The sequence below is a fragment of the Eulemur rufifrons genome, chromosome 29 (assembly GCF_041146395.1).
Source record: "Eulemur rufifrons isolate Redbay chromosome 29, OSU_ERuf_1, whole genome shotgun sequence".
Classification (NCBI taxonomy): Eukaryota; Metazoa; Chordata; class Mammalia; order Primates; family Lemuridae; genus Eulemur; species Eulemur rufifrons.
This window is the reverse complement of record NC_091011.1, coordinates 61,601,183-61,623,452: the sequence shown is the minus strand read 5'-3', so window position 1 is coordinate 61,623,452 and position 22,270 is coordinate 61,601,183. Positions and strand designations below refer to the sequence as shown.

The following is a 22,270-nucleotide window of genomic DNA, read 5'->3' as shown; positions in this document are numbered from 1 at the left end:
CTAATGGCCAAAGAAATATGAAAAGTCTTTCCTCTGAATGTGTTTGTGAGGAGTTGGGCCACAATCTCAGAGAAGATTTTTTTTTTAAGAGCAGTTTTAGGTTACAGAAAAATTGAGAAGAAGGTACAGATCTTTCCCCCTACCTCCACACATGTATAACCTTCCCTATTATCAACATCCCCCACCAGAGTGGGGCATTTGTTACAATTGATGAACCTGTATTGACACATCATTATCAGAGACCATAGTTTACATTAGGGTTCACTGTTGATATTGTATATTCTATGCATTTGGACAAATGTATAATGACATATCTGCCATTTGGGGATCATACAGAGTAGTTTTACTGCTCTGAAATTCCTCTGTGCTCCACTCATTCATCCCTCCCTCCTTCCTAATGCCTGGAAACCAATTTTATTACCGTCTCTATAGTTTTGCCTCTTTCCGAGGTCATATAGTTGGAACCATGCAGTACATGACCTTTTCAGATTGGTTTCTTTCACTTAGTAATATGCATTTAAGTGTCCTCCATGTCTTTTCATGGCTTGCTAAGCTCATTTCTTTTTAGTGCTCAATAATATTCCATTGTCTGGCTATACCAGTTTATCCATCCACCTACTGAAGGACATGTTGGTTCCTTCTAAGTTTTGGGAGTTATGAATAATGCTGCTGTAAACATCTGTGTGCAGGTTTATATGTGGACATGTTTTCAACCTTTTTGGGTAAATCAAGGGTGAGTGCTGAGTCACATGGTTTAAGAGTATGTTTAGTTTTGTAAAAAACCACTAAACTGTCTTCCAAAGTGGCTATACCATTTTGCATTCCCACCAGCAATGAATGAGAGTTCCTGTTGCTCCACATCCTCACCAGCATTTGGTGTTTGCAAATCAAAACAGCGATGAGATACCACTATCTAGGCCAAAATGTAGGACACAGAGAAGATACTTTTTAAAATATACAAAAAAATTAAGAGTTTAGGATTGAATTATTACTTGCATTACAAATACTTGCATTTGCTATCACTGGGATATTAACCAATGAATTAACCATAGCCCAAGGACAAGTGATCTTAAAGAACTAAGGCCAGAAAAAAAAAATAGATGTACTTAGCTGAAGTAAATAATCTCAAAGGAAAGCAGTATAAAACCCCACCACTCTGACATAATTATCTATGACCCAGTTGACCAGATGCCCACACTAAATCCACGTTTTAAAAACCAGTCTAGCAGAAATATAAGGACTTGAAATAACGTTGGTTTTTCACTCAGGGTTGACGTTTGGTAAAATATTAGATCTGAAAAACTATTAGGGGCTTGGATTTGGTCAGTAAACGTGTGCTACTTGGAAAGCATGGGAAGAGGAATTAATTTTTTCTTTACACAGAAGCATAAACTAGGATGAGTTTTCTTGAAACAGATCCTATCGGGGAGCTGACAAGCAGGAAGGGTAAGAAGCCGCGAAATGGTGCTTCTCGATCCCCCACGTGGAAGGAATCATACATAGACCAGTATCCCTTAAGTGATTCCCTGTGCGGCATCACTAACTGTGGCGAAATAAGAAAGGGCCACAACTATGCGGAAGAAATCCTTACTAGGATACAACTACCAAATAATATGTCAATTCCGGCTTTGGACGTTCCAAAGGTCTAAAAGAACTCTTAGAGGTCTGAGAAAACCACCTTTTGCCCCAGATACTGGGACTAAGCAGCCACGGCCCGGTAGTCCGCTTGAGCGTACCCAGCGGGCGGGCCTCTTCGTGGGCGGGGCCTCTTCGCGGCCGGGGGCGGGGCGGACGGCGCGGAGCGGGCTCCGCCCGGGGGAGGGGCTGCGGCCCCGGCGCGTCGCTGCGTCGCACGTGTGCGAGCCCGGTTACCGGAGTGCCAAGGACCCCGCGCGGGCGCGCTCCCTGTGGTCCCTATGCTTGGCCTCCGTCGCTGCAGGCTCCTCCGAGTGGCCCTCGCCGCCGCCGCCCTCCTGCGCCCCGAGCGCATCGCCGGCCTCCTCGCCGCCCGGCCCGCGCCGCGCCCCCAGGCTCCGGGTAAGTGCGCGGCCTCCCCGCGGCCGCCAGGGCTCCGCGGCCAGCCCTCGGCCCGCCCCGGCCCCAGGGCCCCGCCCGGAGAGGCTGTGGGGGACCGAGAAGGCGGCCCGGCAGCGCTCTGATCCCGCGGCGCCTCTATTCCGGGGAGAGCCCGCGCCCCTCCGCCCGGCGGGTTGTCAGGGTGCCGCGCCCGCGCGCTCTCCCTCTCCCCGCGGCGCTGTCAGTCCCTAGGTCTCCTTCCCTCTCGCCCCGTTTCTTTGCCCCGGACGCTCCCTAAACTCTTCTCTCTCCCAGACCGGCCTTTCCCCCAGGCCCTTCACAGCTCCCCCACCGGTCGGCCAGTCTCCTGTGGGTCCAGCCCACGTGCTTTCGTCCTTGCAGTCCTGCATCACCACTCATTGTGAGCCTACTGCGTGCCAGGCAGGCCCTCAGGGACTGCTCGTTCTGTGTGCTTGCCCGGAGTAGGAGCGAACAGGCTGGGGGCCAGGAGCCCTGTGCTCGGTGGTTGCTTGAGTGCCTGGGCGTCCGGCTGTGCGGGCTGAAACTCATCCCCACCGAGCCCCGCCGTCAGCCCTGCACTGACGGCTTTAAAAGTAGTGTACATCTTCCTTGCTTGCCAAGAAGTAGGGCTGCCAGAGAGTTTAGTTTTTCAAATACTTGGTCCCGTTGTCAGACCACTTTTTTTCCGTTCCAAAAATATAAGATTGCTAAGGGCTTTTTTTTTTTTTTTTTTTTCCAAGCTTCTAATCTGTGAAATAGGTATGCCCTTGTGGCCTGGTGATACTTGACTACTGAGGGATCTGTCGAAAATCAGACTGTACACCCTTTTTGAAGAGGAAATGGATAGGCAATTACTATGTTCAATCATTAGGAAAGTAGCCAACAGTCGTATTTATTAATTTAACCCCTTTTGAACACGTCTTTTGATAGAGGTTGGGGCAGTGCAGGTGCTGTATTAATGAAACAGCTTTTGCACCCAAATAGGACAGAGAAATAACAATTCAGCTGCTCTTACAGTGGACTAAGTTTGCTCCTGCCTCGGGTCCTTTACACGTGCTGTTGCGGCTTCCTGGAATTCTCCCCACACACACCTTTTCTTGTCCACTTCTTCCTTCATCTTTGCTCAAAAGTTACCTCCTTAGAAAGGCTTCACTAAAAAGCACCCTGCTTACTCTCAACCCCGTTGCTTTATTTCTTTGTAGCTTGCATGTTCTGAGGTGAATTTAATTTTGTTCTCAGGTATATCCTCAAATAGAACATAAGCTCCACGAGGGCAGGAAATTTTCCCGTTTCCTCCAGTGTCTACAACAGTGCCAGACACATAGGACTTGCTCAATAAATACTTGTGGAATGAACAGCTTTGAGAGACATTGATTTCACATATCAGAATGCAGTGTGTGCTCTGCCCCACAGAAAGTGCTCATTAATGTGAGAACAAGACAGATAATTGCCAATTTGCGGAGGATGGAGTATAGATGTATATAAAAAGACTGAGTTGTACAGAGTTTTGAAATACAGGATTAAGACTAATGTGGCTCTTTTCGGATGTTTATTTTGAAGGAAATAATGTTAATGGACTGTTGTGAGTGTTGTATTAAAATTTGGAAATGCTAACTCTACTTTTGTAGGTACAGAGGATTTTAAAAGCTGAGTTCATGAATCTAATATTTTAATGAAAAGGGTTTAAAAATTTGATAAAAATTGTAATATTTCTATTATCATTTGGCTCATTTGGAGTGCAGAGGAAATAAAAAGCATTACTTTAGTATTCCCTCCAAAGAAATGTGTAGGATTTTTACATTCATTGGAAACTATCAGTGGAGTTTGTTCTCTTCTTGGTTGCAGAATCAGGCTCCTGGTTTATAGTGATTTTACTTGACAGTTAAGGCACCATCATTACTACCTTAATGTCATGGATAGTGTATTTGTGCAGCATGTTTCTTTTTTAAAATTTTTTTTTTTTTTTTTTTCTGAGAGAGTGTCACTTTGTTGCCCGGGCTAGAGTGCCCTAGCATCGGCCTCGCTTACAGCAACCTCAAACTCCTGGGCTTAAGCAATCCTGCTGCCTCAGCCTCCCGAGTAGCTGGGACTACAGGCATGTGCCACCATGCCCAGCTAATTTTTCTCTATATATATTTTAGATGTCCATATAATTTCTTTCTGTTTTTAGTAGAGATGGCGTCTCGCTCTTGCTCAGGCTGGTCTCGAACTCCTGAGCTCAAACCATCCACCCACCTCGGCCTCCCAGAGTGCTAGGATTACAGGCGTGAGCCACCACGCCCGGCCTAAAAATGTTTTTTAATACAACAAAAAACTCATAAAGCTCCCTCCTCCCCTTTAAAGCCAGTCACTTTACATCTTCAAGACAGAATGCTTGGATGTGTATCTTTGGATTTTCCTGATTGCAAACCTGATTTCCTTAGGCCTCTCACCTTGGGCTGGTCTGGGTTCTTTTATCTTTCTGTTGAATTCTTTTGGGTGATGTTTATAAGATCACCTCTCTCTCCTCTTCTCCCTGCCCTATTTAAAAGTTATATTCTATTTCAGTCTTCTCTTTCCTATAGTTCCTGCTTATGTAATTTGAGTTCTTCCTCTACTAGTCCAGAAGTATGAACAGGTATTCTAATAAATAAATATGCTTTCAGCTTCTGGGTCTATAGGATAGAACTTAGCAACATATATATAAAATGATTTAAAATCATTGCTGCCATATATACACTGTGATAGGCCATTGATTTAAATGAAAAATATAATTTTATCTGAAATACAAAAGTGAATTTAGTTAATGAGCTTGTCTTTGCAATTAGACATATCAAGAAAAAGAGATCAGGCTGGGTGGGGTGGCTCTCACCTGTACTCCTAGCACTCTGAGAGGCCAAGGCAAGAGGATTGCTTGAGGCTGGGAGTTCACGAGCAGCCTGAGCAAGACTGTGTCTCTACCAAAAAAAAAAAAAAAAAAATTAGCTTGGTGTGGTGGCATGCACCTGTAGTCCCAGCTACTCGGGAAGCTGAGGCAGGAGGATCCCTTAAGTTCAGGAGTTTGAGATTACAGTGAGCTATGATGACTCCACTGCACTCTAGCCTGGGCAACAGAGCAAGACTCTGTCTCAAACAAAAAAAGGAATAGGAAAAGAGATCATAGCAGTGTCCACAAATAGCAAGAAAAAGACTGCCAACCTAAAGACCTGTTTATGTAGTGCTGTTGGCAGTGTTTGAGAGTCTCTTAAATGATGTTTGAAGGAGAAAACCATGTTTAATCGTTAGCCCAGAAAACAAAAGAAGCTTAAGAAACTTTTTTTTCCTTCCCCAGATTCAGCAATATAGTTCTGCTGTGTAAATCATCCAGTAAATATTATAAATATTAAGGACCAACAGTTGAATAGGAGGAGCTATTACAAACCTTTGAGCAAGTCATCATATTTTACTTTTACAGAGAAAGAAACTGAGGCCTTACAGAGGTTAAGTGACTCACTTAGTAAGTGGCAAAACCTAGATCTGGCTCCAAGGTTGTTGAGGAGGTGACTTGCATAAGGGGAGGTGGACATTTTGCTGACCATAAAGTCCCTGAGTCAAGCTTTATGCATGGCTATTATCAGCCACGCTTTCCTCCCTGCTGAGCATTCTGGCCTCTGGAAGGATATCAGGATCTCCTGGTAGATCCTGTGATGCCAGCCGGGGACCTTATATGGTCATTGGGAGCCATTGCAGGTTTTTTGGTAAGGGTATGTGGTAACTATGTACAGGATATACCCACTTGGATGTTCCCCAGCTACCCGTAACACCACAGGACTATTGGTGGGCTCATCTTCTCCCACCACCTGCTCCTCTTCCTGGGCTCTCCATATCAGGAAGGGCTGCACTGTCCTTTCAGGTCCCCGAGGCAGGAAACTCTAGCTATCTAGCATTATTTCCTCTTTCCTCCCACATTTGTCACCCAGTCCTGTCCCTACCACTTCCTAAATGTTCTCGAATATTCCCTCCATTCTGTCTCCCTTGCTTAATACTTAGATCAGGGTGCACTAATTTCTTGCCTAGATTATAGCTGCATCCTCTTGCCAGTCTTCTAGCCTAACTCCAGGTCCTCATCAAAGGGGTGCCACAAAATATTTCTAACTCACGAATCCAGTGGGGGTCTGGTTTTCAGGATGAAATTCCCTCTGTTTAGCCTGGTGTGGCTTCTGCCATCTCCCTACTCCAGACTCCACCCTCTCCTTGTGTGTCTCACCCTCCACAATGGGTGACGAGCTCCTGGGGTTCTTCCAGTGCTCCATGCTCTCCCAGGCCCCCAGGCCTTTGCACATGCTGCACCCTCAACCCCAAACACCCTTCTCCCTGCTTTCCTAGGTCCTCTTCCCTGGTCATCAGAACATGGCTCAGGTGTTTTAGTCTTCAGTTAGGTTTTCTCTAACACTGAAGAGATCCCACCCCTCTGATGTCTTCTGTGTGTTCCCGTAGTTCCTGTGTAAGCCCTGGTCCCTTTTTATCTCCTTCACCTGTGCAAAAGCTCGAAGGGCAGCTTTGTTGCTACAAAGTGAGAAATTGCATCAACATGTCATAAACCAGCATTCTTTTTTAACTACACCTGCTCAGGACAAAGAATAAATGCTTTCTTATTTGAATTAGAGATACTTTTCTATAACTGCAGTAGTTGTAATCTACTTCTATTTCAGATTCTTAGTTTCTTCCATTTTGTGTAAATTTTTCTCTTTCGAAGGAAATTGATTTTACTGACATTTTTCTTTTCTTTTCTTTTTTTTTTTTTTAACGAAAGTTTATTCTTAAATGTACAATAGGCTCCAAGACAACACTGTATTCTAACTATAGGTGGCAAAAGATGGTATGACAGGGAATACAGATGGTTAAATAGGGATGGAATCTAGGGTCACCATTGCCTCAGACGCAAGAAACAGCTTACTTTTTGCCAGATTGCTTAACTCCACCTGTGGCCAGGGGGCCTTTTCCCATTGGCTTTTAGCTCCTGGAGTTTATTCACTTCTTTGTGTTTCTGCTTGAAAGCTTCATCTTCCTAGCCCATCTCCTTGGCCCGCTGCTTGGGCTGTTTCGGGGCCGCCTTCTTGCCACCTATGGGCCACATGAGCATACTCTGCCTGGACCCAGCCCTGTCATCCAGCACACTTACCCGCCCATAATAAATCCGTTTTTGCTTGTACTTTTTATATGCACTTGTCTTTTACTTTCCTTTTTCTTCTTGACTTTTGACAGTGAGGCAAGATCAAATGTGGATTCTTAAAATTTAGTTCATCATTCTTATTTTGCTGTAGATGCATGTGTAGGTGGGTTTCTTGTTAACCAGGCCTTGGAGAACTAGAATATTCATTTTCTGCTCATTTACATTCTTTATAGATATGTCTACAAAGTTCCTTACTATGTTAACTTTAGCATCTCCTGTATAATAAAGAAAAAGCTTTTATACTTATTTCAATAAGAGCATCAAAGAAGGTCAGATTAGATAGGCATTTGAGGTCCTGGATACTGTTGCATGTGGTTGGTTGGTTGGTTGGTTGGTTGTTTTTAAGATAGGGTCTTGCTCTGTCACCTGGGGGCTAGAGTTTAGTGGCATGATTGTAGCTCATGTAACCTCAAACTCCTGGGCTCAAGTGATCCTCCTGCCTCAGCCTCCCCAGTAGCTGGGACTACAACAGATGCTACCATGCCTGGCTAATTTTTCTATTTTTTATAGAGACAGGGTCTCACTCTTACCCAAGCTGGTCTTGAACGCCTGGCCTCAAACAATCCTCCTGCCTCAGCCTCCCAAAGCCCTGTATTTATTTCTATTGCCATATGTTTATCCCCTCTCCAGCTGCTATGTACTGAGAAAGTATGTGTGGCTTCTTAGGCTTTTGCTCAGTAAATTGTGTATGGGCCATTTAAATGATAATCTAGTTTTTCTTGTTTATTTTTTTATTGTGGTAAAATACATACAACAAAATGTACCATCTTAATCATTTTTAATTAATTAATTTTTTAAGAGACAAGGTCTCACTATGTTCCCCAACCCTAGAGTGTGGTGGCTATTTACAGGTGCAATCATAGCTCACTGCAGCCTCAAACTCCTGGGCTCAAGCAATCCTCCCACCTGAGCCTCCCAAGTAGCTGGGACTAGAGGCACATGCCGCTATACCCAGCTAATTTTTAAATTTTTTGTAGAGATAAGGTCTCACTTTTTTGCCCAGGCTGGTCTCCAGCTCCTGGTCTCAAGCAATCTTCCCACCCAAGTCTCTGAAAGTGCTAGGATTATAGGTGTGAGGCACTGCACTTGCCCCCCCCCCCCGCCCTTTTTTTTTTCCCTATGGTATGAGTAAATGTAGTTATATAATGTTTTATTTAATCAGGTTTATTTTTGGTTTTTTTTGTTGTTGTTGTTTGTTTGTTTGTTTGTTTGAGACAGGGTCTCGCCTTGTTGCCCGAGCTAGAGTGCTGTGGCGTCAGCCTAGCTCACAGCAACCTCAAATTTCTGGGCTCAAACAATCCTCCTGCCTCAGCCTCCCGAGTAGCTGGGACTACAGGCATGCACCACCATGCCCGGCTAATTTTTTCTATATATATTTTTAGTTGTCCAGCTAATTTCTTTCTATTTTTAGTAGAGACGAGGTCTTGCTCTTGCTCAGGCTGGTCTCAAACTCCTGAGCTCAAATGATCCACCTGCCTCGGCCTCCCAGAGTGCTAGGATTACAGGTATGAGCCACTGCGCCTGGCCTAATCAGTTTTTCAAAAGGGTGATACATATATATGAAACAAAATTCAAATGATGCAACTCTGGTATTGAGTGAGAATAGCAAGTCTCCCACTACTGTCCCCAGCCACCAAGACCCTCTCCCAGAGGAAACTACCTTTTCCAGTCTAATCAACTGTTCCTGCATATTATTCAGTTTATGTACCCATAATTTTTTATGTACCCTTAATTTTCTTGCTAATATAAAAAGATACTTTAGAGCTAAAGTATCTTTAGAGCTAAAACTGTAAGCACTTTCTTAATTATTTTCTTAAGATAAATTCCTAAAAGTGGTATTCTGGGTCAAAGAGCATACCTATTTTAAGGCTTTTGATGCACATTGTCAAATTCCATGCAGAAGTGTTGTACCAGCTTTCTATCCAACCAAAAGCATATACATTAGGAAAAATTATTTTAATAAGTGGTGTTTAGGACCCTATAAACAAAGCTATCTGTCCCTCTGTTTGCCGAAACAGACTCTTTATAGGTTATTGTTACTTCTTACTTTTTCCTCCTTCCTAAAAGGTTCTCTTAAATGTTTTCTTGGAGCCTTAAAGATGGAGATGACAGACGTGGCTGGCATGTCACTGAAACGTGGGTCCCTTGTTGTGGAAGATAATGACAGTGGGGCCCTAGCTGAGGAGACTAAAAAACAGAAGATGTCAGAATGCAGTCCCACCAGAGGTCTCGACAGGCTGGGGGACGACTCTCTACCCAACAGTGAAGATGGGCCTGGGGCTCCTGAAGCTGTAAGTGCTGGGAAAGATGAAAAGAATTCTGAGGCTCAGTTGGAAGAAGAGGAGGAGGAGGAGGAGGAAGATGGCCTTTCAGAGGAGGAGGAGGAGGAGGAAGCAGAGACCTTTGCAGACATGATGAAGCATGGACTCACTGAACTTGATGTGGGCATCACCAAGTTCGTAAGTCCTCATCAAGGGTTCTCAGGAATCTTAAAAGAAAGGTTTGTGTAGTTTATAGATGAAGTTATTTTGATTGTGTTAGGTTTTTTTTTTTTTTTCTTTGCAGAGACATCAGCAGGATATTCTTCCACTTAGCTTTCTATTACCAAGGTTGTCCACACTGATGGTCAAAACAAATAGGATAAAGAAAAACTTCCTGAATGATTAAATGGATGAGTCTTAGATTTTTTAATATTTTAAAATAAATAGAAGTCATGGTTAGTTCTTATCAAGAGAAGGTCCTTCCCAGAATTGTTTAAGTAAAAATAATTTCTCAGTGGCATGAATTTGTTATTATGTGGATGGGTGCTGTTCATTTTGTTAAAATAAATTTGTTTACATGGTTTCAAGTTTTCTCTAGAATTTGTTGTATAATCTTAAAGTCTTTCACCTTAAATTCTTGCTTCTATGGTAGAAGGTGGTCTTTGGAGCCAGGTGTGAATCCAGTTTAGTCACTTAATATAATGGTTACTTAACTCCTCTGAACCTCAGTATCCTTATCCAAAAATGGATTATAATACCACACTGGGGTTGTTGAGAGGATTTTTAAATAATACCTGTAAAATATTTAACATAAAGATAATCTTCAGGGTAGTTCATGGCAGACTTACTGGGTTCTGATTTAATTAACTGCTGTATTTTATGATTCAATTTAGTGTGGGCTGTCTGTATAATCACAGAGTAATGTTAATAAGCTTTTGTTTATGCATTTCTCTGGAATAATATTCTAGAAGCTCAGAGGGTCTTTTCTTTTAGGTCTCATGTAAAACCTGAGACAAGGTGTGGCTCAACATTCATTAAGAAACCAGAAAAGATAACTCAGTGATTTTGCATTAAAGATTTTTTTTTAATTCCTTGTTTTGCACAATAGTAAGGCTTAATGTTGATAAACTTTATCCAATTAATAGGAAACAATACGTTAATCCTCTGAAAGTTTGTGTTTTCTTTTCATCAGATACTCTGACTTCGTTGTTCACGAGATAGGAAAAGATGGACGGATCAGCCATTTGGATGACTTATCCGTTCCAATGGATGAGGAGGTAGCTCTCTAGCAAAAGTCACCTTCTGAATAAAAACAGCATTTCCTAGAGATCTTAGAAATGTACAGCTACAATAACCTTGAATTCTGTATATGATTCACTGTGAGTTCTCATGGTTATTTTAAAGGACCCTTCAGAAGATACATTTACAGTTTTGACAGCCGAAGAAAAGCAGCGACTGGAAGAGCTCCAGCTTTTTAAAAATAAGGAAACGAGTGTTGCCATTGAGGTAAATGGTCCAAAAATATATGAAAAGATTTTTAGGGTTTTCATTGCTTCATTTTGGGTGGGTGTTAATAAGTGTCCGTTGAAAAAATTACAATGGTTACCAAAAGGATAACTTTTTCCTCTTGAACTTAAAAGGGCATCACACTAAAAAATGTTTTTATCAGGGACAGGTAGCCAGTATTCCATATAAAACTATGGTCCAAAAAAAAAGTAACCTTTTTTTTTTTTTTTTTGAGACAGAGTCTCACTCTGTTGCTCTGGGTAGAGTGCAGTGGCTTCTTCATAGCTTACTGTAGCCTCAAACTCCTGGGCTCAAGCGATCCTCCTGCCTCAGCCTCCCAAGTAGCTGGGACTATAGGTGTGTGCCACAATGCCCGGCTAATTTTTCTATTTTTAGTAGAGATGGGGTCTCTCTCTTGCTCAGGCTGGTCTCAAACTCCTGAGCTCAAGTAATAGTGAAGCCTCAGCCTGCTGGAGTGCTAGAATTAAAAGCGTGAGCCACCATGCCTGGCCAAAAAGTTACATTTTTGTTTAAAAATTTTTTACAGTGACCAAAAATCAAAAAAGAAAACTCTTGTTTAGAACCACAGAGTGACAGTATATAGTGTCTACTGTAATAGGACCATTGCTGCTTGATGGTCAGGTGTGTGACCCTGTTCAGACTCTGGCTTCAACAGCTTCTTGGTCTCAAATGGGGTTCTGGGAAGGGGAAGAAGGTAGAAGAAGGGAGCATTTCTTTGCTTATCTCGGGTCTACTCTGCTATTCCAGAAAAGGAGAGCTCAGCTTGTAAATAGAATAGTAAATGCCTTTGTTAAAGCTTTTTGTTATGGAAATTTTATTCTTCTAGATTGGTGCTATCCAATAGAATTGTAAAGCAAGCCATATTTTTAATTTTATATTTTCTAGTAGCCATGTTTTAAAAAGTAAAAAGAAAAGGTAGAATTAGGCCAGGCGCGGTGGCTCACGCCTGTAATCCTAGCACTTGGGAGGCCGAGGTAGGTGGATCGTTTGAGCTCAGGAGTTCGAGACCAGCCTGAGCAAGAGTGAGACCCCTTCTCTACTAAAAATAGAAAGAAGTTATCTGGCCAACTAAAAATATATATAGAAAAAATTAGCCGGGCATGGTGGCGCATGCCTGTAGTCCCAGCTACTTGGGAGGCTGAGGCAGTAGGATTGCTTGAGCCCAAGAGTTTGAGGTTGCTGTGAGCTAGGCTGACGCCACGGCACTCACTCTAGCCCGGGCAACAGAGTGAGACTCTGTCTCAAAAAAAAAAAATAAAGAAAAGGTAGAATTAATTTTAGCAATGTATTTTATTTGCCCTAGTACAAAATACTATCATTTCAATATGTAATCAATATTTTTAAAACTATTAATCAGATGTTTTACATTCTTTTTTTCCCAGGTCTTTAAACTCCAGTGTTATTTTACACTGATAGCACATGTCAGTTCAAACTAGACATGTTTCAAGTGCTTAGTTACCAAATGATGTTATTGGCTACCATAGTGGACAGAACAGCTCTAGGTGGTGTCTATAGCATAAAGTAAATGTGTTACAAGACTTTAAGAATCTTGTAGCATGAGATATTTAAAATTTTAAGTTTATACTATAATCATTTTGTACCAATTTACCCCACCCAGACTTCCCAAAAGTATGTGGTATTACAACTTTAGGGATCTTCAATTACCGAATTTACCCATAAATAGAATCTTCTACAATGCCAAGGTGAAAATTCCTAGAACTAGGTTTTAAGAGCAGTCCAGGGGGAATGGTTCAGATTGCCCTTGTTTGTACAATGCAGAGTTTTATCATAATATACATTTTCCTACACATGTGGCAAAATTAGCTATCATCTTAAAAACTGTGGTTGTGCCATCTACTGAAAGTTCTTACTTTTAAAGGGCATAAACTATGGGTAAGTTTCCTCATTTATAAAATGAGAAGAAAGGACTTTGTGAATTTTTGGGGTCTAAATATGTATTCATATACACCAACTATGATTCTGACTTACTGCTATCAGTAATTTCAGATCTAGACTCACTTTTTGATACGAAGAAGTCACTTACCCTTAATTGCAATGTAGTTTATTTTCTTTTACATTTTTTGTTTTGTTAAAATATTATCAAGTTTAGGCCAGGTACGGTGGTGGCTCACACCTGTAATCATGGCACTGTGGGAGGCTGGAGTGGGAGGATTGTTTGAGGCCAGGAGTTCGAGACCAGCCTGAGCAAGAGTGAGACCCCATCTCTACAAAAGAATAGAAAAATTAGCCGGATATGGTGGCGTGAGCCTGTAGTCCCAGCTACTCAGGAGCTGAGGCAGGAGGATCACTTGAGGCCAGGAGTTTGAGGTTACAGTGAGCTATGATCATACCACTACACTCTAGCCCACGAGTCTTGGGGAAAAAAAAAATATTGTCAAGTTTAGCCAGTAGCAGTTGTTGTATATCTTGATGTTTTCAGCTTGCAGGTTGCAGCCCATGAGGTCAATTTAGTGGGTCTCAACCAGGATTTTTTTTTTTTTTTTTTTTTTTTGAGACAGAGTCTCGCTTTGTTGCCTGGGTTAGAGTGAGTGCCGTGGCGTCAGTCTAGCTCACAGCAACCTCAAACTCCTGGGCTTAAGCGATCCTACTGCCTCAGCCTCCCGAGTAGCTGGGACTACAGGCATGCTCCACCATGCCCAGCTGATTTTTTGTATATATATATTTTAGTTGGCCAGATAATTTCTTTCTATTTTTAGTAGAGACGGGGTCTCACTCTTGCTCAGGCTGGTCTCGAACTCCTGACCTTGAGCGATCCACCCACCTCGGCCTCCCAGAGTGCTAGGATTACAAGCGTGAGCCACTGTGCCCGGCCTCAACCAGGATTTTTTAATGGAAAAAGATAAAATAGAAAATATTTGTGCTTTGCACATAGCAAGCATATTTTTTTGTGAAATTTTTTTCAATTTTTTTGATCAGGCCATATGCACACACATTTGTGGTTATTGAGTAAAGAGGTAAATAAAATGTGTTTCTTAGTGTGAGGCACACTTGAAAACTGAAACAGTCATGTAACTAATAAGTGTAAATTTCTTTATGTTGGTTTTTATTGTGAACCAACTGCTAGAACCTCACTATAAAAGAATTTGTATAGGATAGAATTCAGTAGGTTGTATTAATAGATTGGACTATTAGAAAAATTGAGTTTCTCACATACCAAAGGCCCGACTTGCCTGCATTTCCACCTGTGAGCTCTGAGGTGTTTGTGCAGCAGAGACCGTGAGGGAGCATCTGTGATAGTGGCTCCAGGGCCAGACAGTCTGGATTTCAGATCCAGCTCTCCCACCCTCCAGCTGTGCAACCTTAGGCACGTTCCTTAACGTCTCCCGGCCTCATTTTCCTCATCTCTAAAGGGCTATAATGGTGGTATGACAGGGCGATGACAAGGATTAAAGTGATGGATGAATGGGCAGTGCTCCATGCAGTGCCTGGCAGATGGACATGCTCAATCAGCAGGCTCCTAGGATTTGCAGTATTGTGAAGCTCTAAAATATTTCTGAAATCATACCCAGGCACTTTTGTTATTTCACATCGTTACTAAGGTGAGCAGTGTTTTTACTAATTCACTGTGTTACTTCCCTATTTAATGTTTGTTAAGTTAGTGGTGTCACTGTTTTTTCAATAGGTTATTGAGGACACCAAAGAGAAAAGAACCGTCATCCATCAAGCTATCAAATCTCTGTTTCCAGGATTAGAGACAAAAACAGAGGATAGAGAGGGGAAGAAATACATTGTAGCCTACCACGCAGCTGGAAGAAAGGCTTTGGCAAGTAAGTGTGTGATTGACTGGCTTCTCACGCAGATGGCCCAGAGAGGCCGACCCTGCTCCTCCGTCACCTGTTCATGCTCAAGGGCTACTTTGCTGTTCACAGAAGGATCCTGATCATGTCACTCCTTCAGAGAAGGGTGAATATTATTGTTTCAGATGCCAGCACAGTCCTGCAGCCTGCCTGTCTGGTAGGGGGCATTAGGTCTTTTATGTGAGTAAAGATTTGCTGAAATTATGTGCTACCTAAGAGACAGAGAGCCTTGGGAATTTGGTATGTTCCCTGAAGAGTAGAGTGGGCTGGGTGGCAAGTCAAGAAAATGGAAGGGTTATTGTTCACTCTGTGTTCTTAATGGAGGAAAGAAAGCTTTCAGATGAACAAAAAATGCTTGTCACCTATCCCAGTGGCATATTTCCTGCAAGATCCCTTTGTTGAAAGAGTTACTGCTTTCCAACTGTGAGTACCTTCTTCAGTCGCACATAAAAGCCGTGGGATCGATGGAAAGACTCCCCTTTGTCTTTGCCCATCTTCACTGTGTATCATTCATTTGAAATGGGTGTACAGTGAATCCCTCTGATACTTACCCTCTAATGTGTTTTCGACAGCCATGAAAATCTCTATTTGCATATAACCTTTAAGAAAATTTAAGAAAAATTAAGTGACTTTTTTCTTTTACCTATGAGATCAGCAGAGAAAATCTTAATGAAAATTACAACAGGAAAAAGTTATTTCCTTACCCTCCTCCTCTACCAGCGATGGCCCCTATTAATGGAGTTATTTCTAGATATATTTGTTAGAGCAGAACATGCCAAGACTATGTAACAAAAGACTGTCAGTTATTAGAGCTTTGTCAGTATTCTCTTAGGTTAATTTAAAAGATAACACTGTGAATGAAGCTTAATGGTTTATAACCACATTTCTAGTGAAATAAGAGAGTATAAGAAAAAAGGGAGCAGAAATAAAATTTAACTATGCCTGAGAAAACAATCTAGTCAAATTAGCAAGTCTGGATATTGATAGAGAAATGAGAAACCTGAGCAGTTGGGGAGGAGGAGGAGGTCTGAAGCCAGTTCTCAGTGGATACTAAAAGGAAAATCAAGGTGCTATGTTCTGGAACTGCTTGGGGCACACGTTAATCACCTTTCAATCTGCAAACTAATGTCATGGTTACGGTATGTTTCTGTATTGTCTGGGTCACAGTATAAAATGGTACCGTAGCAGCCTTTCTTCGGTCAGGATGGCTCATGAGAGGTAAGCCCAGTGGAAAATGACTTGAACAGCTGTTCCCAAGGATGATATATAGCTAGGAACTGTTCTGGATATAGAGGAGAGAAGATGATTTCTACATACTGTGATGCCTCAGGGTATTTGGTCTTCATTCTCTCAAAGAACCCAGGTGGGAAGCCTGCTGGGGTCTTGTTCTTCTCGGTGTGGTCATGAGGAAGCAGATTGGAAAAGGCAAAAGCTATATTTTTTTGACTGGTTGCTTCTTAGAAGCGATCATCATTTCCTAGGAGATGCTAGGTTTTGTGAGGGGAGGGAGGGCATTTGCAGGCCATTATTGTTTTCTGGGGGTTTTTTTTTACCCTTTTCCTTCTTTAAGTGACTGGTGCCAAATTTCTCGTATTCTGTTTTTATCCACACTTCTCTGCTCAGGCCACACTCACTTTTCATTTTTTTCAATGCAAAATTTCCTTAAGATATTCCAAGTATTTCACTGAGCTGTGTGTTGTGAACTACTCTTCCCCATCTCCCTTTGGACATGTTCAGTAACATGATAATTTCTCACTTCAAAAAGCAGCATGAAGGCAGGTCAGATTGGATCAACTGTTGCCTAGAGCTCCACACCTCTTGGGCTTGAGGTGTTGTGGCATTTGTTCGAAGATGGACTAAATCTCTCCCATCTGAGCTGATCCCTCCCAGCTCCTCGTGGAAGGTGGTTCTCCAGCGCAGACAGGCGCTTGGGAACTTGCATTCACCTTTTACAGACCCAGTTCCCCACTACGATGCGAGTGGCCTGAAGTAAACGCCCCTGGGAAAGGAAGGGAAGCTGGTATCTGGTATCTGGAGTTTATTGTTCATGGCCCTGCAAATAGAGCACACTACCAAAGACAGCTGGTCCTCCTGGGCCACCTTGCATTGCAATGAATTAGCTTTTAAAGCATCATTGCAAAGCTTTGCAATTTGTAATGTTTTTAAGCTTTTGTTTTTTACTACCAAACCCTGATATAAATTGTTATTGATGGTTTATGCATTATCTAGCAGATTTGCTATATTATTAGCCTAAACTTTCTCCAGTAGAACTGTAGATCCTAAAACATAGATGTAGTAGATTCTAAATCATGGTACCCAAACACCACAAATTACCAACTGTTAAAACTCAGCATTATTTTGTATGTTTAGCCAGTCTGACAGGGCACATTTCTGTACCTACGAAAGCATACATACGGTATTTTTCTGAAAATACCATGTAACTATTACAACATTACGTAAGCAGGTAAATTAATTTATATTTTAAAGTAGATAGTATATATTCCAAATGCCTCTAAGAACTTGTTTTTAAAAACTTACGTAAAAAAAAAAAAAAAAAAATTGGCCTTGTGATATGTATAGGTTCTCTGTACTTTCTGAAAATGAATGGTTCCTCAGAGGGGTTCCTGGATCTAAGGATCCACAGAGACTCAGGAGGGAGAGCCAGACAGTACAGAGAAGCTCTCTGGGAGAGACTCGTGTTAGGGAATCCACAGGAATAGGGAATCCCAATAATCAGTGCTCAGCAGTGGAAAATGCTACAGAGAGGTCCAGCAAGTTAAGAACTCTGAAAGCTGTCCTTCAGTTTAGCAACGTGGAAATCAATGTTGTCTTTTTGCCAGAGCAGTTTTAGTGGAATGATGAGGTTGGAAACCAGTTTACACAGCCAACTGAGATGGAAGGTAGTATATACAAACTGCAAAGACAAGGAGAAGGGAAGGGAACATGGTTAAGGAGAGGGGAACATAGGTTTGGCTTTTAAGATGGAAGTGTTGTGAGGTATTTGTATATTGAAGGGAGAGAGCCAGTGGAGAGGGAAGGTGAACATTCAAGGAGTAGAGTAACGCCTGTAATCCTAGCACTCTGGGAGGCCGAGGTGGGCAGATCGTTTGAGCTCAGGAGTTCGAGACCAGCCTGAGCAAGAGCAAGACCCCATCTCTACTAAAAATAGAAAGAAATTATATGGACAGCTAAAAATATATATAGAAAAAATTAGCCGGGCATGGTGGTGCATGCCTGTAGTCCCAGCTACTCGGGAGGCTGAGACAGGAGGATCGCTTGAGCTCAGGACTTTGAGGTTGCTGTGAGCTAGGCTGACGCCACGGCACTCACTCTAGCCTGGGCAACAGAGTGAGACTCTGTCTCAAAAAAAAACAAAAAGGAGTAGAGTAATAAAATAAAGATAATGGAAGAAGCAGGATCTCTGAGGAAGCCGAAAGGTTGATGTGCTGGGGTGTGGCAGCGGTGGGAATGACCTTGAATAAGAAGGAAAGAATGTTCTGCATGCTATCCCATCCTGTCATCTTGCTCAAGCTATAGACATTTTTCCTTCCTTATTCATGGGGATCTCTGTGCTCAATACATGGATCTTCTTGAACTAGGTTTCCCTTTTATCATCTGGTTTCCGTTTCTACCAGACTGACATGTCAGACCTTCAGAAGGTGGAAGCAACCTTTTGCAAATAGGAACCATATTACCCAGCCTGAGAATTCTTTGCATTTGCATTATAAATCAGAATGTCTCAAAAATGTCTACAAGTAATTTTAAATTCAGTTAATTGTTAAGCTAAATATACGCTGCTTAGGGATTGAAGTTTTATAAAGTCAAACAAATTATCAAAAATAAGTTAAGACTCATTGATTTTTCTGTTATTCAGAATATTCCCAGTTAATGCATATGCTTACTATTTTGTATATTGAGTGCACCTATAAAAAGAATCCATACTTGTATCTGTTATTTGCAGAGGAGATAATATATGCATGCTCAGTGCTTAGATTTGCTAATAGAAGATGCATGCTTATGAGCCAAAACTCATCCTCGGTTGTCATGGTTTCTCTTAAGGTATAACAGCATTTCATTTTCTTGTGGCTTCATTTATTTCTTCCCATTATACTTAATTGTGAAGGCACTGAAGGGGTCACTAAGAAAATATGTGGCTACACTTCATCAACTTTTATCACAAATGTTTTTAAAAACTTTATTTGGACATTTTCAAACATGCACACAAATAGAGGAAGTAGTATATGGACCCCTCATGTACCCATAAACCATCTTCGAGATTATCAACATTCTATTGTTTCAGTTTGCTCTCTCCCTCCTACTTTTATTTTCTTGTTGGGGCATTTTTAAAGCAAATTCTATGTAACACATTACTTCACTCATAAATACTTCAGTATGTATTTACCAGATAACGACTAAAACCCCAAACTATTATTATCACATCCAACAAAATCAATAATAATTTCTTGGCCGGGCGCGGTGGCTCACGCCTGTAATCCTAGCACTGTGGGAGACCGAGGTGGGCGGATCGTTTGAGCTCAGGAGTTCGAGACCAGCCTGAGCAAGAGCGAGACCCCATCTCTACTAAAAATAGAAAGAAATTATATGGACAGCTAAAAATATATATAGAAAAAATTAGCCGGGCATGGTGGTCCATGCCTGTAGTCCCAGCTACTCGGGAGGCTGAGACAGGAGGATCGCTTGAGCTCAGGAGTTTGAGGTTGCTGTGAGCTAGGCTGACGCCACGGCACTCACTCTAGCCTGGGCAACAGAGTGAGACTCTGTCTCAAAAAAAAAAAAAAAAAAAAAGATTAATGTAATAATAATTTCTTAATATATAATACCCACTGCACATCCAGTTTTTCTCTATCTCAAAAATGTCTCTTACATACAGATAGCTTGTTAAAGTAAATGATAAAAAACAAGGTCACACCAGCAAATTGGTTTCCCTGATCATCACCTAAGTGCACAATTGGGAATAACACCAATTGGGTGTTGGGCAGATGTGGGGGGTGGGGAGGAGATGGGTGTATACATACATAATCAGTGGGATGTGCACTGTCTTGTGAATGGACACGCTTGAAGCTCTGACTCGGGAGGGTGGGGGGGCATGGGCAACATATATAACCTTAAATTTTATACCCCCATAATAAGCTGAAATAAAAAAAAAAAACAAGGTCAGAGCACTGCACTCTTGGCAAAGTCTCTAAATCATCTCTTAAATCTCTTTTAATCTATAAAGAATTTAGATAACTGTTTTCTATAATCATTCAACACTTTTCAAATAAAAAATCTTTATAATTCAATGCAGGAAGACTCATAAAACACAGAAAAGCACAAAGCAAAGCAATAAATACTTGCAGTCTTGCTACCAAAACATAATCACAAATGGCATTTTGGTACGTGTCTTCCCATATTGAAGAAAACAAATCTCTGGATAGGGAAGCAATTGGTGTTTTAGCGTTAAACCTTTTGCTACATCCCATGGGTACAGACCGTGCAGCCTTGAGCATGAACTGACATGCCCATTGTGAAGGGATTGAGGACAGGGAGGCTGTACGTGTAGGTGAGTTTTCTACTTGTTCACTGTTTGCCTCCACAACATTCCATTGTTCATGTCTAAGTGGCTTTTCACCCACCACATAACTACCAGGTGCTGCAGAAGTCCTCGGTATAAACCTACCATGCCATCATTTGCATGTTCACCTCTAAAGCACTTTAATATTATAAATTAAACATTGCTCTCTTGTGCTCTTCATGCTGTGCACTTGGACAGAGGTCAGAACTGCAGCAGGTAAGAGTGCTTGGCATTTCATGTAGAGAAAGTGAAATGCCAGTGATTTTGTCACGAGTGCTAAGCATAGACAACTTTGTTTAACTGACAGTGAGCTGGAAGGAATACCAAATATGTTATTTCTACTCAACAATTTTCTAAAGAAATTGTGAGGAATTCACACTAAGAGCTAAAACAATACTTGTAATAGTTTTCTGTCCAAGACAAAAGACTCACGTATTAATCAGGAAGGAAAAGTGATTCACTAGGCATATATGCTATGGCAGTTTTCTAAGCTGGTTTACTGATTCTTTTGTTCTTCACATTGTAGCTTAAATCACTAACCTATCAGGCAGTGCTTTTGCCTTGACAAAGCCAGATATCCAAGTAAGTTCAGTACCAGAAATATCTTAAGCCTCTGAAGGTAAAGGATTCATGAGTTCATGCAAAAGCATTATTTTAGGCACAGAGACAAAGGAACATTTTTAAACCTAGAGGACTCTTTCTAGAGATTGTATGAAATATTTTTGCATAGGTTTTCTTTCATGGAGTTAGAGTAATCAAATAAACTAGTGTGTTCAGATAACGACTGCAGCTCTATATCACAGAAGACTCATGAATATTACTGTACAGTGTCTGTAAAGTGCAGTTTTGGCTTACATATTTTTCTCAAAAGTATCGATTTTTCAAAGGACTCTTTGAGCAGCTTAAATATGAATCTTATATTGTTTAAATAAATGTTTTTAGATTGTAGCATAATTGAAATGTTCAATTCAAAGAACAGTTTTAAAAATTAGGTTCTCCAAGGTCATGCTATGTTTGTCGGTCTCCAAAAGAGTTGAACAACTGAATAACACTAGTTCTGAAGTTAGCATTTAACCTGGCTTGATTTTTAGTTTCCTTTTCCCCAGGGGTGACAATCTGGTCTTGAATGCCAGCTACTCCCGCTCTGTCAGGTAGACATTAGCCAAACTTTTGTGATGGAAATAGCCTTTGGAAAAAAAATCTAATCTTGTCACTGAGGCAACTCCTCACAAGCTTTGCTCAACACCCCCACTGCCACCGTAAGGCATCCAGCTCGCGTATGCGTGAACACCTGACTGTGGATATAAAGCAAGTCTTGTGGATTCCGAACTAATTGCTATTCCTTCTGGACTGCATGTGTTCCAGAGAGCTAGTCAGCCCACCTGTCGGACACGTGCTGCTAAAGTAACATGGCTGGGGGCTGGGAGGGTGCCACACCCCTCCTCTGTGAAGACTGCTGGTTAGTCTGAGTCATTTTCACACCACTTGCATTTTAGCTTTGGATTTTAAATATGGACAGAAAATGTTAAGCGTCCAATCACAGAAGGTTTAATGCCTATAGTCTACATAGCTATAACCACTTAACCTGTATTTCCTGTCAGACTAGATCTGATTTCTCCCTGAAAGGTTCTACAGTGAAAAATAAGTTCTGAAGGGTTTCATAAGAAAAACCTCAAATAACTTTTATTGTGGTATGTGTAATATTTCCTTTTTTGTTTTTTAAGATCCAAGAAAACATTCTTGGCCAAAATCTAGGGGAAGTTACTGCCACTTTGTACTATACAAGGAAAACAAAGACACCATGGATGCTATTAATGTACTCTCCAAATATTTAAGGTTAGTATCTTGTCCTTATGCTCAT

General features: G+C 41.5%; 1 protein-coding gene across 2 annotated transcripts in view; it reads left to right on the top strand.

Annotated features, from left to right (window-relative positions):
* The first annotated feature begins 1,849 nt into the window (after nucleotides 1–1,849).
* The window catches only part of PUS7 (pseudouridine synthase 7), a 48,134-nt gene continuing 27,713 nt past the window's right edge, over nucleotides 1,850–22,270 (top strand). Inside the window, exons 1-7 of one of the 2 annotated variants that reach the window (XM_069461746.1) lie at nucleotides 1,850–2,037; nucleotides 9,296–9,728; nucleotides 10,682–10,766; nucleotides 10,894–10,995; nucleotides 14,660–14,804; nucleotides 20,608–20,625; nucleotides 22,134–22,245. In XM_069461746.1, the coding sequence (XP_069317847.1) occupies nucleotides 1,917–2,037; nucleotides 9,296–9,728; nucleotides 10,682–10,766; nucleotides 10,894–10,995; nucleotides 14,660–14,804; nucleotides 20,608–20,625; nucleotides 22,134–22,245 (1,016 nt within the window). In that variant the 5' untranslated portion in view covers nucleotides 1,850–1,916. The remainder of the gene's footprint in view (nucleotides 2,038–9,295; nucleotides 9,729–10,681; nucleotides 10,767–10,893; nucleotides 10,996–14,659; nucleotides 14,805–20,607; nucleotides 20,626–22,133; nucleotides 22,246–22,270) is intronic. The other variant, XM_069461745.1, reaches the window with a different exon arrangement.